The sequence below is a fragment of the Condylura cristata genome, unplaced genomic scaffold, assembly GCF_000260355.1.
Source record: "Condylura cristata isolate star-nosed mole 26May11 unplaced genomic scaffold, ConCri1.0 scaffold00024, whole genome shotgun sequence".
NCBI classification, from domain to species: domain Eukaryota; kingdom Metazoa; phylum Chordata; class Mammalia; order Eulipotyphla; family Talpidae; genus Condylura; species Condylura cristata.
The window spans coordinates 8690115-8704770 of record NW_004567125.1 but is presented as its reverse complement, the minus strand read 5'-3'; the positions used below and the strand labels follow the sequence as shown (position 1 = coordinate 8704770).

At 43.5% G+C, this 14656-nt stretch overlaps 2 protein-coding genes across 2 annotated transcripts; both read left to right on the top strand.

The window, feature by feature from the left end:
• Positions 1 to 4937: 4937 nt before the first annotated feature.
• On the top strand, positions 4938 to 5882 carry LOC101625348 (olfactory receptor 6N2-like). The gene has a single exon (XM_004688073.1). It carries the CDS (start codon positions 4938 to 4940, stop codon positions 5880 to 5882), a length of 945 nt encoding a protein of 314 aa, XP_004688130.1.
• Positions 5883 to 12045: 6163 nt separating this feature from the next.
• LOC101625122 (olfactory receptor 6N2-like) lies at positions 12046 to 12990 on the top strand. The gene has a single exon (XM_004688072.1). The coding sequence runs from the start codon at positions 12046 to 12048 to the stop codon at positions 12988 to 12990; it is 945 nt and encodes a 314-aa protein (XP_004688129.1).
• Positions 12991 to 14656: the final 1666 nt, after the last annotated feature.

The window sequence follows — 14656 nt, the reverse complement described above, 5'->3', positions numbered from 1 at the left end:
CATTCATAAAAGGTGTATATAGAAGAGTTTTTCTCTAAGTCAGGCCCATCTGTCCCTTACCAGCTCCCATTCTCATAGGGGAACCCACTTTTATTCTTGTTTCCTGCAACCCCTGCTGTGTTTCTTTATGCAAAAACAAGCTAATGGAAGTGCACTTATCCCATCTGGACATCATTCCACATCATTGCAGAAAGTGCCTCCTTCCCTTGATAACAGTACCATGCTTCTACTGTGTTTAGCGTAACCAGTCCCTATGGGAGAACTCATGGGTTGCTATTCCCAACAAAATGCAACGTGTGACCTCATGTACCCATGCATGTAGCTTACGTGGCCAGATGGATCCACAAGATGCAGGCCTAAAAGAGGAACTGCTGGACACAAGGGAATGTGTCATGTTGCATAAGTAATGCTAATTCTTGCTCCAAATTTATTTTGCTGTTTTGTATACCATCAAGCAATGTACAAACATGTCTGTTTCTCTGCAGTCTTCTCAACAAAATGTATTGTTTTAAACTGCCAGATCTTTGTCAATCTAAATAGTACCTCAGTGCTGTTTAAAGTTGCATGTATCTTATAAGTTAAGATGATATCTTTCCATCTGTTTAATGGCTCCATTGTGTTATAGATGCCTATTTTGGGGACTATTTCCCCACTCCACAAGCAACTTGAGGAATGGGATTATGTGTAACGTATCATACTTTACCTAGTCTGAGTTGTGAGAAATAGAAAACATTTAATAAACAAGTTAAATAGATGAAAATATAATGCTTTGATTTTCCTCTCTTCACACTATTTAAACTCCTGTTGGCAACACCTCTTCTAACCTTTGGGTCACATTTTTTTTCCTTGGAAAATGGTATTTCACATGTGGACATGTAAATATTTCCCTAACACAGAATAATTAGAAAAATAAAAATTTAAATCACTTATAAAATTATTTTAAAAATCATTGTTCTTCTGTTCCTTCTTAATCATTTCCAGTAACACTGACATTTTTCAAATATTAATGCTAATATTGCAAAATGTTGACACATTTTTTGTCTAGTGTTTCAGTGGGATTCTTAGTTCTCTTTTGCTGAGTCATGAACTTCTTACGGCGGCATTAGAACTTGTTCTGTCTCTTGCTTCATTTCTAATAGAGAGAGCGCTTCACTCTTATTCTATCCCACTGGTGAGGGTGACATGAGGGGAAATGAATGGTTTTCTTTGCTAAGCAAGATTTAGACTTGGAGTGTTCCAACTTTCAGTTTCCCCCCTGATACAACTTTTAAAACAGCTCACTCTTCCTTCATATACAATGCTACATATTTAGCATATAATTTTGCACTGATTTGAGTTTGTTTATTATTATCTTATAAACACATATTTGTGTCACATTGATTGCTATTTGATGGCAAACACATCGTCATTATAATCTACTCTCTAATGCCAAGTCAGGGTGATGTGCAATTAGGTACTGTGAAGCATGGGGTGTTTTGGTGTTTGGGACTTGAGGGATGCAGGAATTTTGTTAAATAATAGCTGCAGCCATCCATCCTGGGGAGAGGATAATGTTGAAGATCAAGCAGAATCTAAGGAAAAGCTGAAAGAAACTCAGAACTTCTGCCTTCCCAAGCCTCTGAGAATGTTTTACCCAAGGAGAAGTTAGATTATTTTCTAAATAATATTTCTCAAAACTAAATACCTAAACAACTCCAACTCTTACAATTAGACTTTCCAGGTTGAAGATTTTTCAATGAGTGCTCTTAAGTCTTTGTGTCCTGTACTCATATCTGTATGGCTAATATCCTGGTCAATTTAATTTTGTTATTATCTTGTTCTCTGCATCTAATTCTCAAAGATAAAAATCACATTTGTGTCAACCAATGAGGCAAATGTATTACTTTCAGGGATTAAAGCTTCAATCTATTATTTCTATATGACCTTTATATCCATCCAGTACATGTGAGTGGAGGACAGAGCTCATGATCCCAGTGCAAGACTTTTATGAAGATGATGCAAAGGGTAATAAAAATGAGAGTGGTGCATACTCCAGAATTAACTCCAAAAAGATTAAAGATTTAAATGTGAGGCCTACAACAATCAAATCTATAGAAGAAATGTATGTGATATTAGTCATATGTTTCATGATGTCAACGATAAAGTATATTTTTGATGACTTGATCTTGATGGCTGGGAATTTAAAAAATAAATAATTGGTGTTGTCTCAAGTTAACAATCTTCTATATAGTGAAGGAGAATATACAATAGTTAAAAAGACATCCCATTGGATGGGAGAAAGTGGTTACACATTTTATAACTGATATGAGAGTAATAGCCATAATATATAAACAATTCATACAATTCAACAATAAAAACTCAATTAACAAATGGACAGCAGATATGAACAGACAGTTCATTAAAGAGGACATCCAGAAGGCCAAAAGACATATCAAAAAATATTCATCATCAAGTCTAATAAGAAAGTTGCAGGTTAAAACCACTATGAAACCATCTTATATCCATGAGAATGGCATGTGTTCAAAGATTTCCAACAAGTGTTGAAGAGGATGCAGAGAAAAAGGAACCTTATCACAATGTTGGTAGCAATGTTAGCCCTTCAGGAAAGCAATCTGGATGCTTAAAAACTAAAAATGGAAATAGTGTATGACCCAATAATTCCATTCTTGGGTATCTGTCCAAATAACATGACCCCATCAACACGAAAAGTCATTTGATTTACAATTTTCATAGCAGCATTACTTACAATGGTCAGGACATGGAAACAACCTAAATGGCCAGCAATGGATGATTGGATCAAGAAGTTGTGGTATAGTCTTGAATATTATATGGCCAAAATAAAGAATGAAAGCCACACTTTTTTTTTTTTTTTAAAGATTTATCTATTCGTACAGAAGTGTGGTACAGGCCAGAAATGCGGAGGGTGAGAGGATTCACCAGAGACAGAGTGGGGAGCAGAACAGGCAGATTGACGAAGTACACTGCTGAGGGGAGCAGCGGGCGGGTCAGCAGAGGTCTGCTGCGCCATGTGGATCTCCTCCAGGGCAGGCGGGAAACGAACTCATGCAGAAATGGCTTAAGCTTCCCATGTAGTGCTTTAACCCACTGCGCCACCAGAGAGGGCCCGAAAGCCACACTTTTAATAAGACAGGAAAGAATCATGTGTAGCAAAGTCAACATGATGAAAACAAATACTGGACATTTACACAGCAGATAATTCAATAACATAAAGCACTTTCAAAAACCAGTGGCCATCAATAAATATCCGGAGGGCTCTGAGGTTAAGCAGGTGTGGAAGGGAAAGGGAAGAGGGGGACACAGAGATAGTGGTGGGGCAACATATAATAAATTTTTAAAAATTTAGAAATGAGAGTGGTGATGGAACTGGAAAAGCGTGCAGTGATTCCCCATGCAATGATGATGGCGGTGGAGGTAAAATGATGATAGCAGCGCTGGTATGTTAGAAGAGTGTTTGGCACATAGAAGATTAAAACTGTTTGATACCAAAAATGAGGGTGGACATGGGGGTAGGAGAGGTAGTGATTGTCCTTTGATGATGTTAAGGTGAGTAATAGGCACATGAACAGTTTTCTCCTCTGAGATCGTTCAGTTCCTGTTACTGGAATTGAGTGGAAATGAAGCTGATTGAAAAGTCTCCTTGCAAGGCAATTTTAGAGAAGAGGATATGTTCAGGTGAAGTGAGCTTCTAGGGTCCTAAAGCAATTATTCGCCGTATTTCAGAAGATAATTCAAAATGGGCTGTCTTTCCCCATAAAAAATGTGTATGAAACTTGCAAAAGTTCTCCTCTGGCCAGAGGAAGAAATGTCCTGAGATTGAATTCCAGAGCCCAAAAGTCAGGGCTGCAGAGATGAGAAAGCCATTTGAAAGAAAAGATGATCTGCTTCCCTTCCTGTGCCAACATCCTGCCCCAGAGTAACCCCTACTGAGAGCTCATCACACCCCACCAGCCACTCCAGGGAACACAGGGCAGGAGCCCCTGGGGCCCCTCCAGGATCAGGAGCTACAAGAAGGGAAGTGTCTTGGGTAGAAGGTTGCTGAGGGGGGAGGCGCCAAGTCCTGGTGTTGCCAAGTGAGGGAAAGGGCAGGATGGGCCCGCAGAGCTGAGGAGCTGAAGAAGGACTCGGAGGGGCTCTGCACTCCTAGGTAAGGCCAGTGAGGCATAGCAGGGAACCCTAAGACCCTGTATGTCTGCCAGGGAGGGACAGACACAGTCACAAAGCCAAGTCCTTGACTGAAAAGAAGATGTGTTTTGTTTTTAAATACTGCAGGACTTTTTAGCAGTGATTTTGATCCTCTATTTTCCTTCTTGAGAATTCCTTGTGCCTGTCTCCTTTGAGGACCCATACCATGCACACCAAGTGATTTATCTTCACACACCCTGGATAGGAGTTTTCAGGGATTGTTTTCAGAGTGTCTGTATCTCTTTCATCTCCCATCTCTTCTTCTAGTCCTTCTGAGAATGGTCCACAAACTCAAGGGGTTTCCTGAAAGTGTTCTGATAGTCACTTCTGAGGGTGATATTTTTCTTCTCCAGTATTGGGGTCATTTTATCACTGGAAACCACTAGAAAAACAAATGTGGTATTTTCCTCCCTCTCCTGCTTCCTGTTTGGAGAGCAGGGACAAACTCTAGTTGCCTGGGTCTCTAGAGCCCAACACTGTAACTGAGAAAAGGACTGAGCTGGGGTCGGAAGCCTTGGTTTCTAGCTCCAGTCTTGTCACCATGGATTTTGTGATATGAGTCAATCATTTTCGCCTGGGGACTGTACTTTCTTTCGGTGAAGAGGCGCACTTGCTAGATGCCAGCCACAGGTGCTCATCTTCAGTGTTCTTGGCATTAAGAAAATGTTCTGAATAGAGGACAATCCTGACTGAAGCAGTTACTCTTCCATCTTTAGCCCTCGTTCCCAGGTACCATGGACCATGTCAACCACACGTGGACCCAGAGCTTCATCCTGACTGGTTTCACGCTCTCTGGGACCCTGAGGCCACTGGCATTCTTGGGAGCCCTGTGCATCTACCTCCTCACCCTGGCAGGCAACTTGTTCATCATCGTCCTGGTGCAGGCAGACTCCGGACTGGCCACACCCATGTACTTCTTCATCAGCGTGCTCTCCTTCCTGGAGCTCTGGTACGTGAGCACCACAGTGCCCCTGCTGCTGCACTCCTTGCTCCATGGGCGGACTTCCATCTCGCCAGTGGCGTGCTTCCTCCAGCTCTATGTCTTCCACTCCCTGGGCATGACCGAGTGCTACCTGCTAGGTGTCATGGCGCTGGACCGCTACCTGGCCATCTGCCGCCCGCTGCACTACCACGCCCTCATGAGCAGGCGGGTGCAGCTGTGGCTGGCAGGGGCGTCATGGGTAGCTGGCTTCTCAGCTGCGCTGGTGCCAGCGAGTCTCACAGCCACCCTGCCCTTCTGTCTGAGAGAGGTGACCCATTACTTTTGTGACCTGGCACCAGTGATGCGGTTGGCATGTGTAGACACAGGTTGGCATGATCAGGTTGATGGGGCCGTGATCGGTGTGGCCACAGGTTGCAACTTTGTGTTCATCCTGGGTCTCTATGGGGGAATCCTGAGAGCTGTGCTTAAGCTGCCCTCAGCTGCCAGCCGTGCCAAGGCCTTCTCCACCTGCTCTTCCCACATGACCGTAGTGGCTCTATTTTATGCTTCTGCTTTCACAGTTTATGTCAGCTCACCAGGGAGTCGCCCCGAAGGGGCAGACAAGTGCATTGCTTTGGTTTATGCTCTTCTCACCCCGTTCCTCAATCCCATCATCTACACCCTTCGTAACAAGGAGGTGAAGGAGGCTGTCAAGAGGGTTGCTGAGAGGATCAGGACTATTTTAAAGGGGCCCTGACATCTCTATTATCACAGCCCATCTTCTTGGTGATGTGGGAATCAGCCAATGGTTAGTTCATCCTCTGTTCAAGTGAAATTAAATGTCAAGAATCAACCACATATTTAGTCAAACACGCTACAACACCCACTCACGAGGACTCTGTCCTAAGCTGATCAACATCAGGACAAGAAGAAAGGCAATAAGGGCCTTGATTCCACCTTACTCTGATAGGGGAATGAATGCCTCGAAGGAGGAAAAGCCAGGGACAGGTCTGTGACTTACACCATGCCATAGAGAGAGAAGACAGGGTAAAACCAAGAGCAGGGGTTTCAGTTCTAGCTAAAGACTGAGAAGGTAAGCAAGCTTGAAATCATAACGTGCGCAGGTTTCAGATTGGAAGCCATGAGCTCTGGGCAGAGGTGATAATTGATTCTCTAACGGAGCAAAACAAAGGTATTGGGCATGTTGCCTGATTTCCATTAATATGGATGACATTTTAAAAATGAGCTGGATTCATATTTTAAAAAGTAAGTTAATTTTCAGAAACTGAAAAAGCAAGCAGCAAACAGACAAAAAGCTGTGCAAGGCTTGCATCTAAAGTATGCATGTACAAAAACAGAAAACAGGCTGACAGAGAGGAGACAGGGGCCTGGGCTCTGACCCTGTTCTGCCTCCGTTTTCCTCTCCCAACCCTTGCCCCCTCTTCTGCTGCTGAGCAAAGTGGAAATTATTAATCAGATCCAGGCTCCATATTTTGATGAGCTTTTTAGGAAATCAGTGAGGAAGACAGGTCAGAACCCTGGAAGAGACAGCCCACTGTGTGGGCTTTATATATACTCTCTATTTTTCCATTCTTAAGTATCGGCAAAAAAAATCAAGCCAAATACTTTTTGTATGTCTGCGCTATACCAGCAAGAGTGACAGCTGCTTACAAATAGATGTTTGTTTAATCTTCATAAACAAGGGAAAAGAAGAAGGTCTGGACATGCAAGACAAAAAGGTAGTCAGCTGCCAACTCAAAGCAGACTACTACCCACAGTATAGAGCTTGTTTTTCATTGATGTGCAAAAGGTGAAATGAAAGTGACCAAGAGCCCCTCCAACTTCCCCCTTCCCACCAGGAGAGTCTCCATGAGATCCATTCAGAGCTCCATCCATTCAGAACAACAAACTCCCCTTGCCTTTCATCTTACAGGCTATCTTCCTTGCAAATTCCTTGGGTCCTCCCTTTAGAACACAAAGTTTAGATCATTCTTAGCACAGCCTTTCCCATATGTAAATTTATATATAATTCTATATGGGAAATGTACGCCTAAGTAAAGAACAGAGTGGTCACTGACACCCACCCCTTTGAATGAGGCCTGAGGAAACTGAGGTTCTTGCATGAACCCCATTACCTCTGGCAATGAACAACGTTTTTACCCAGCTAAGGGTGCTCTGCAGATGTTATCACTTGTTGTATGTTGTTGGATGTGAAAAGAGTTTGAGAAGCAATCCTACAGTGTGACTCCTTGGGGGATGCATCCAGATAAGGTCCTGGCTTTTGGTCACTTCTCCCCGGGGACATCTGGATACCAACTCTAGCAGGAGTTGGTACTATATGCACAAAAGCAAACCATCTGCTCGACATGGGCATCACATGAAGTGTTTACCCACTTTGTTGTCCGAGCTCAAGCACATCAGAGAGCAAAAGGAGGGCCATTAATGATGACTCCGGCTGTAAACCAGTCATCTGGCGCAAACAGAGACACTCGACCACAGCACATTGCTGAGCGAAAGTGGCTTTTTTTTTTTTTTAAAGTTAATTTCTTTGCTTCCACTAATGTTAAATGGAAAGAATTCAACAATCAAAGCAACTGAAATGTATTTACAAAGTCCTTCTGCTCTAACTCTCCAACTGACCTGTGCCTTCCTACTTCTCATGGCCACACAGGTTACTTTTAATAGTTCTTTTTTTTTTTTGGTATTACAGTGTTTCTCTATGTGAAATCAGAGGATACATCTATTTTAGAGGCAGGTTTTACATAAAAATATAGAACATATTGGGGCCTTCCCTGATGGCACAACAGGTTAACGCACCACATTATGAAACTCTCTGAAGCCTCTACAGCACGAGTTTGATCCCCAGCCAGGGAGCTGATCCACATGGCGTGGCAAACCTCTCCTGACCCGCCTGCTGCTCCCCAGTGTACTTTGTCAATCTAACTGTTCTGCTCCCCACTCTGTTTCTGGTGAATCCTCTCACCACCCCTTCACCTCTGGCCTGTACCCCAGTTCTATAAGCACAAATAAATAAATCTTTAAAAATATATAGAGAACATATTATATAAAACTTCAGAATTACCTTACACTGGCATTACTTTAAAGCATTTATATATTCATTTCCCCTTACTTATAAACATTTGCTTTTTTTCAAACAGTAGTAATGATACTTTGAATTTTTGACCACATTAAATACCACTGAATTTTTCCATTAAATTTTAGGCACAGGTAATTTTATTTATTTCTTAAGGATTTATTTACTTATGCATATAAGAATTGGGGCAATAGGCCACAGGTGTTGGGGGTGAGAAATTTCACTAAAGACAGTGGGGAGCAGAGCAGGCATATCTACTTAAATACTCTACTGGGGAGTAGTGGGTAGGTCAGGAGAGGTCTGCTGCACCATGTGGGTCACCTCCCTGGCTGGGGATCAAACTTGTGTTGCAAAGGCTACAGAGAGCTTCAAAGTACTCTGCTTTAACTGTTGCACCACCAGGGAGGGCCCCACAGGTAATGTTAAGGTGTCATCTTTTTTCCCAAGTCATGAGCTACTTGATGGAGCTCTATTCCTTCCTCTCTTCTACTCCTGGTACAGAATAGACACTGAGCTAGCCCTTTCTCCTGAGAGAGGTTGACAACAAAGAGAAGAACAGCTTTCCTGGCTAGGTAAAACCTGAGTCTCCAATTATTCAGTATGTCTTTTGAATTCTGCACTAATTTTAGGTAATGTTTGCAATTCCTGTGCTCAGGTATCTCCATCCATTGCTAGCTTTCTGTGGGATGGCACACAGCCATGCCAGTCTGCTCAGCTAATGCCAAGACATCCAGATGCTTAATAAGATACAGCAGAGGAAGCAGCTCTGTTACAGAGTCTGATTTATAGAAGGGGAATAGAGAAAGCTGATGCGATGTGAATATAGAGAGAACTAAAAATAAGCCATAAAGTAGCCACTCTGAGTGCTGCACAATTATTCATTTGAAAATCTAAAGAGGGTTAATCTCTGCAGATTCAGGAAATAAGGACAACAGCAGAGTCACTTGGTGTTTGAATTTGTTGAGGATGCAGTGGTTTAGTGAAAGGGTGTGTACAATTACTCATCTCGAGGAAGGGCAGATATTTCAGATGCAGTGGAATGCAGGTTAAGACTGAATGAGTGTCATTGATTATCCAAGTACCTGAGATATTTTTCAAAGAGACTCTTCTAATCATGGAATTACATTAGCATTCTGAGAAGCAAATCTCTCTCTCTCTCTTTTTTTTCCTTTTGCTCAGAATTCTTCAGCTCTTGCAGGATGAGTTTATGACTGGATTTCAGAACACTCTTTCTATGTTTTTAAATATTTAATTATGCATACAGAGCCGGGGGACAGGCCAGAGGTGCAGGGATGGTGACAGGATTCACCAGAGACACAGTGGGGAGCAGAAGAGACAGATTGACAAAGTATACCGCTGACAGGAGCAGCAGGCAAGACAGGAGAGGTCTGCTGTGCCATGTGGGTCACTTTTCTGCCTGGGAATCAAACTCATGCTGTAACGGCCATGGCTAGCTTTGTAAGGCTGCACTTAACTTGTATCACAGGGAGGACCCTCATTTTATGTTGATGTATTTGGTCATCCTTTATGTTTATCTTTTTATCTTGATGGTGCTTAGCTGAATTCAGACCCCAGATGCTGATCTCAGGACTTTTGAAGGAAATTCTGAGGATGGGAAAGTATAAACCTCCTGAGAAAGTACAGGATAGTAATAACAGTAGTGGTGATGGAAATAGTGACAGCAGTACTGTAATAGGGCTTAGAAAAGTGCACTGAGAGTGGTGTCTTGGGTATTCAACAGTCAATAACTGAACCAATGAGCATAGGAGGGACACCGGAGGAGGAGACTGTATTAAGTGCCAGAGGTGATGATGTCCAGCACAGAGTGGCAGTGGTGTTCTGTTGACAAGCTGAGTAGTACACAGAATGATGAACTGGATGAGGAGTGTCTTTTCTTATAAAGAGAATTTTTGAAAAACGAAAGTCACTTTTGGGGGTCTCAAGGTGTTATTCTCCAAGTGTGCACATCATTACACAAGTTGGGTTGTGTCTCCCCATAAAAATAAGTATGGAACTGGCCCTCCCTGGTGGCACAGCGGGTTAAAGCACAGCACTAAGAAGCTAAAAGCCACTTCTGCATGAGTTTGATCCCCGCCTGCCCCAGAGGAGACCACATGGCACAGCAGACCTCTCCTGACCCGCCCGCTGCTCCCCTCAGCAGTGTACTTCGTCCATCTGCCTGTTCTGCTCCCCGCTCTGTCTCTGGTGAATCCTCTCACCTTCCACATCTCTGGCCTGTACCCCAGTTCTGTATGAATAAATAAATAAATCTTAAAAAAAAAATGTATAGAACTTAGAAAAGTTCTAATTGTTCATACATATAGGCGATGTCCTGAGACTGGATTCCAGAGCCCAAAAGTCAGGGCTGCAGAGATGAGAAAGCCATTTGAAAGAAAAGATGATCTGCTTCCCTTCCTGTGCCAACATCCTGCCCCAGAGTAACCCCTACTGAGAGCTCATCACACCCCACCAGCCACTCCAGGGAACACAGGGCAGGAGCCCCTGGGGCCCCTCCAGGATCAGGAGCTACAAGAAGGGAAGTGTCTTGGGTAGAGGGTTGCTGAGGGGAGAGGCGCCAAGTCCTGGTGTTGCCAAGTGAGGGAAAGGGCAGGATGGGCCCGCAGAGATGAGGAGCTGAAGAAGGACTCGGAGGGGCTCTGCACTCCTAGGTAAGGCCAGTCAGGTGTGGGAGGAAAATCACAGGTCCATTGATGCAAATCCACCTTCATCACCAAATCATTTTTTTCAGTGACTTTAGAGAACCACAAACTACCGGGACTGTATGGGACATTAGATCTATTTAAAATTCTCCACTTTAAGGCCCTCCCTGGTGGCACAGCGGGTTAAAGCACAGCACAAAGAAGCTTAAGTCACTTCCGCATGAGTTCGATCCCCCGCCTGCCCCTGTCCCCGAGGAGATCCACATGATGAGGCAGACCTCTCCTGACCCGCCTGCTGCTCCCCTCACTAGTGTACTTTGTCAGTCTGTCTGTTCTGCTCCCCACTCTGTCTCTGGTGAATCCTCTCACCCTCCGCATCTCTGTACCCCAGTTCTGTATGAATAAATAAATAAAAATCTCAAAAAAAAATTGTCCACTTTAGAGAAGAGAAGGTTGATGTGAAAAGATGTTCATTTTGAGTTAATGGCAAAACGAGTTTAGTTAGCTGATTCCCAAAGAGAGTGCAATTTAGACTTAATCAGCCCTGGAACCATAATGCAGCGACTGACTCCAGCAACTTACACACCCCAGGTAGACGTTCTGGTCCCACAGCACGTTTTGGGAGTCCTTCCTTCAAATGCAGTCGACTCTTTGATTCCTCACTTGTCTTTCTCCATCAACAATTCCTAAGACCATCCCAAATAGGCTCTCTCTGAAGCAGCCTTTGCAGTCACATTTTAGAGAGTGTAAGTCTCCTTTTCCCACTGGTTAGCACACCTAATTGTTGAAAAAGAAGGAATGAGGTACAGGCAGATGCTCAATCCCCTTCACTGTGACTAAGAGTGGACAAGCAGGAGAAATGCCTTAGTTTCCTGTTTTCGGATGGCAAATGTGGGAGAAGGTCCCAAAGCCCACCTCAGGCATCATGTCCCATAGAACCGGAAAGTTTCTGCGGCTTGGATTCTGAAACCTGTCTCTTAACTCTCTCAGCAACAAACTGTGATTTTATGCAAATCGTTTCTGCCTTTGGTCTTCAGTTCCTCTTTTGAAAAGTGAAGACAGTTGTTTTGATAATGTGTAAGTTATTTTCAGGCATTTCCCCACTTCTGGTTCTGGGAAATTTCTCAAGTAGCAATTAATGTCTTCACCCCTCGTGCCCAGGTACCATGGACCATGTCAACCACACGTGGACCCAGAGCTTCATCCTGACTGGTTTCATGCTCCCTGGGACCCTGAGGCCACTGGCATTCTTGGGAGCCCTGTGCATCTACCTCCTCACCCTGGCGGGCAACTTGTTCATCATCGTCCTGGTGCAGGCAGACTCCGGGCTGGCCACACCCATGTACTTCTTCATCAGCGTGCTCTCCTTCCTGGAGCTCTGGTACGTGAGCACCACAGTGCCCCTGCTGCTGCACTCCTTGCTCCATGGGCGGACTTCCATCTCGCCAGTGGCGTGCTTCCTCCAGCTCTATGTCTTCCACTCCCTGGGCATGACCGAGTGCTACCTGCTGGCTGCCATGGCACTGGACCGCTACCTGGCCATCTGCCGCCCGCTGCACTACCATGCCCTCATGAGCAGGCAGGTGCAGCTGTGGCTGGCAGGGGCGTCATGGGTAGCTGGCTTCTCAGCTGCGCTGGTGCCAGCGAGTCTCACAGCCACCCTGCCCTTCTGTCTGAGAGAGGTGACCCATTACTTTTGTGACCTGGCACCACTGATGCGGTTGGCATGTGTGGACACAGGCTGGCATGCTCAAGTCCATATTGGAGTGATTGGCACAATCAATGCATGTAACCTTATATTCATTTTTGGACTGTATGGGAGAATCCTGAGAGCTGTGATGAAGCTCCCCTCAGCTGCCAGCCGTGCCAAGGCCTTCTCCACCTGCTCTTCCCACATGACTGTGGTGACACTGTTCTTTGGCTCTGCCTTCATTGTCTATGTAGGGCCATCAGGGAGTCGTCCTGAGGGTGCAGATAAGTGCATTGCCTTGGTGTATGCTTTAGTTACCCCTTTCCTCAACCCCATTATTTATACCCTGCGTAATAAAGAGGTGAAGGAGGCCATCAAAAGGGTCACCCAGAGGACTAAGGTGATGTTGAAAGGGTCCTGAGGACCTCTAGTCATAGCCCATCCATTTACTAACTGTAGGATTTGTTTAGTTAATCAATCATCTAATCAACTAATCAAATACTTTGTCAGACACACTTCATATACCAGTTAAAATGGCTGGAGTCTTTGATTAGGATAAATTTGGAAAATTTGTAGAGGGATGAGAAATATGGCTTCCCAATCCATATCTATCTAGTATGGATGAAAAGACATAGATGTTATCAAATAACCAAGAAGTGAAGATTCAAGTGACGATATGCGGTAGACTTAGAACGCAATGTGAAATAAGACTCTGTTTAGAAGAACTTGGAAGAACCAAAGCTGTCTGTGGGATTGTGCTCAAGCTAGGGTTCCTGAAGAAGAGTCGTGAACATATTAAATTAGTTTAGCATAAAGAAAGATAAGAGAGCTCTTGCACACATAGTAAGCTGTGCATTATGAACTAGGGAAGAGGGCTCAATAAAAGTATGTTTGAAGCTGGAATTGAGAATTTATTCTATAATGCTGAAGTCTGGGGATTAGAGATCAGGGTGCTAGGTTCAAATGAGCTATAGAATTTCAAATCATCTGTGATCTGAATTTCAAGTCATCAGGTGTCTATAGGCAACATCATTGACTTGTTGTTAGAGTCCCTTGGGTGCAAAATTAGCTATGGAGCCAACAGGGGGCATAAAGATTGCTGCTTTCAAAGGGGTTAGTTTCCTCTCTCTCTCTCTTTCCAGCATCAACAGGTTGACTAATATCAAGAAATAGGCTTTCCATTTTGCTGTGTTACCTTTGATGGGGACAGAGGAAGAAGAGGAATGGAGCACATGGATTGCCAGAAAAGGAGATAAAATTAAGGGTCATAGAAATTAATTCTGACATATTTTGAGCCTGAGACTCTGGCACCCAATACCCTGCACACTAAGTTGATACTGCTCTGAAGGTTTTTTTCAGGTCAGGTGTGAAATTACAGGATTCCTTTTGGAGACTCCTTGTCTTGGGATAGCATAGGCATAGCTCTATTCAATCTACAGAAAAGAAAACTCATTTTAAAAATAATTATTCTCAGAAACATTTATTAATCTGTCCATCTGGCTATTATTACAATGGCTTTTTATTTCAATTGAGATAAAACTGATTTACAACAATTCTAGAGATCTAGGGAATCTGTTCCCATCTCTTTACAGGTATGTTACCACACCACATCCACCACCATAATCTTCCACCACATTCAATTGAATTCTTTCCCCCAATCCTTTTTCTCTAGTAGTCTTAATTTCGCAGTCATGTTTCTAAGATTTGTTTTGGCTTAGTTTTTTTTCTATTTCTCTGTATTGTATCTTGATAATCCACATGAGTGAAATCATCTGGTATTTGGGTTTAGGCTTTTTTTGTTGTTGTTGTTGTTCTTCTGATTTACTTCATTTAATATAATCCCTTTCAGTTGTATCCACATTGCCAAAAATGGAAAGATTTCACCATTTTATAGCTGAGTCTTATTCCATTGTATATATGCTCCATATCTTCTTAAGTTGGGCACTTGTTTCTTTCATAACTTGAATGTCTTCAAATTAGTGTTTTTGCATTTTTTAAAGATTTATTTATTTATTCATATAGAACTGGGGTACAGGCCAGAGATGCGGAGGGTGAGAGGATTCACCAGAGACAGAGTGGGGAGCAGA

What these genes read in the sequence shown, in the direction of transcription:
- LOC101625122 (XM_004688072.1), top strand. Translation starts at nt 12,046, where the DNA reads ATGGACCATGTCAACCACACGTGGACCCAGAGCTTCATCCTGACTGGT.
- LOC101625348 (XM_004688073.1), top strand. Translation starts at nt 4,938, where the DNA reads ATGGACCATGTCAACCACACGTGGACCCAGAGCTTCATCCTGACTGGT.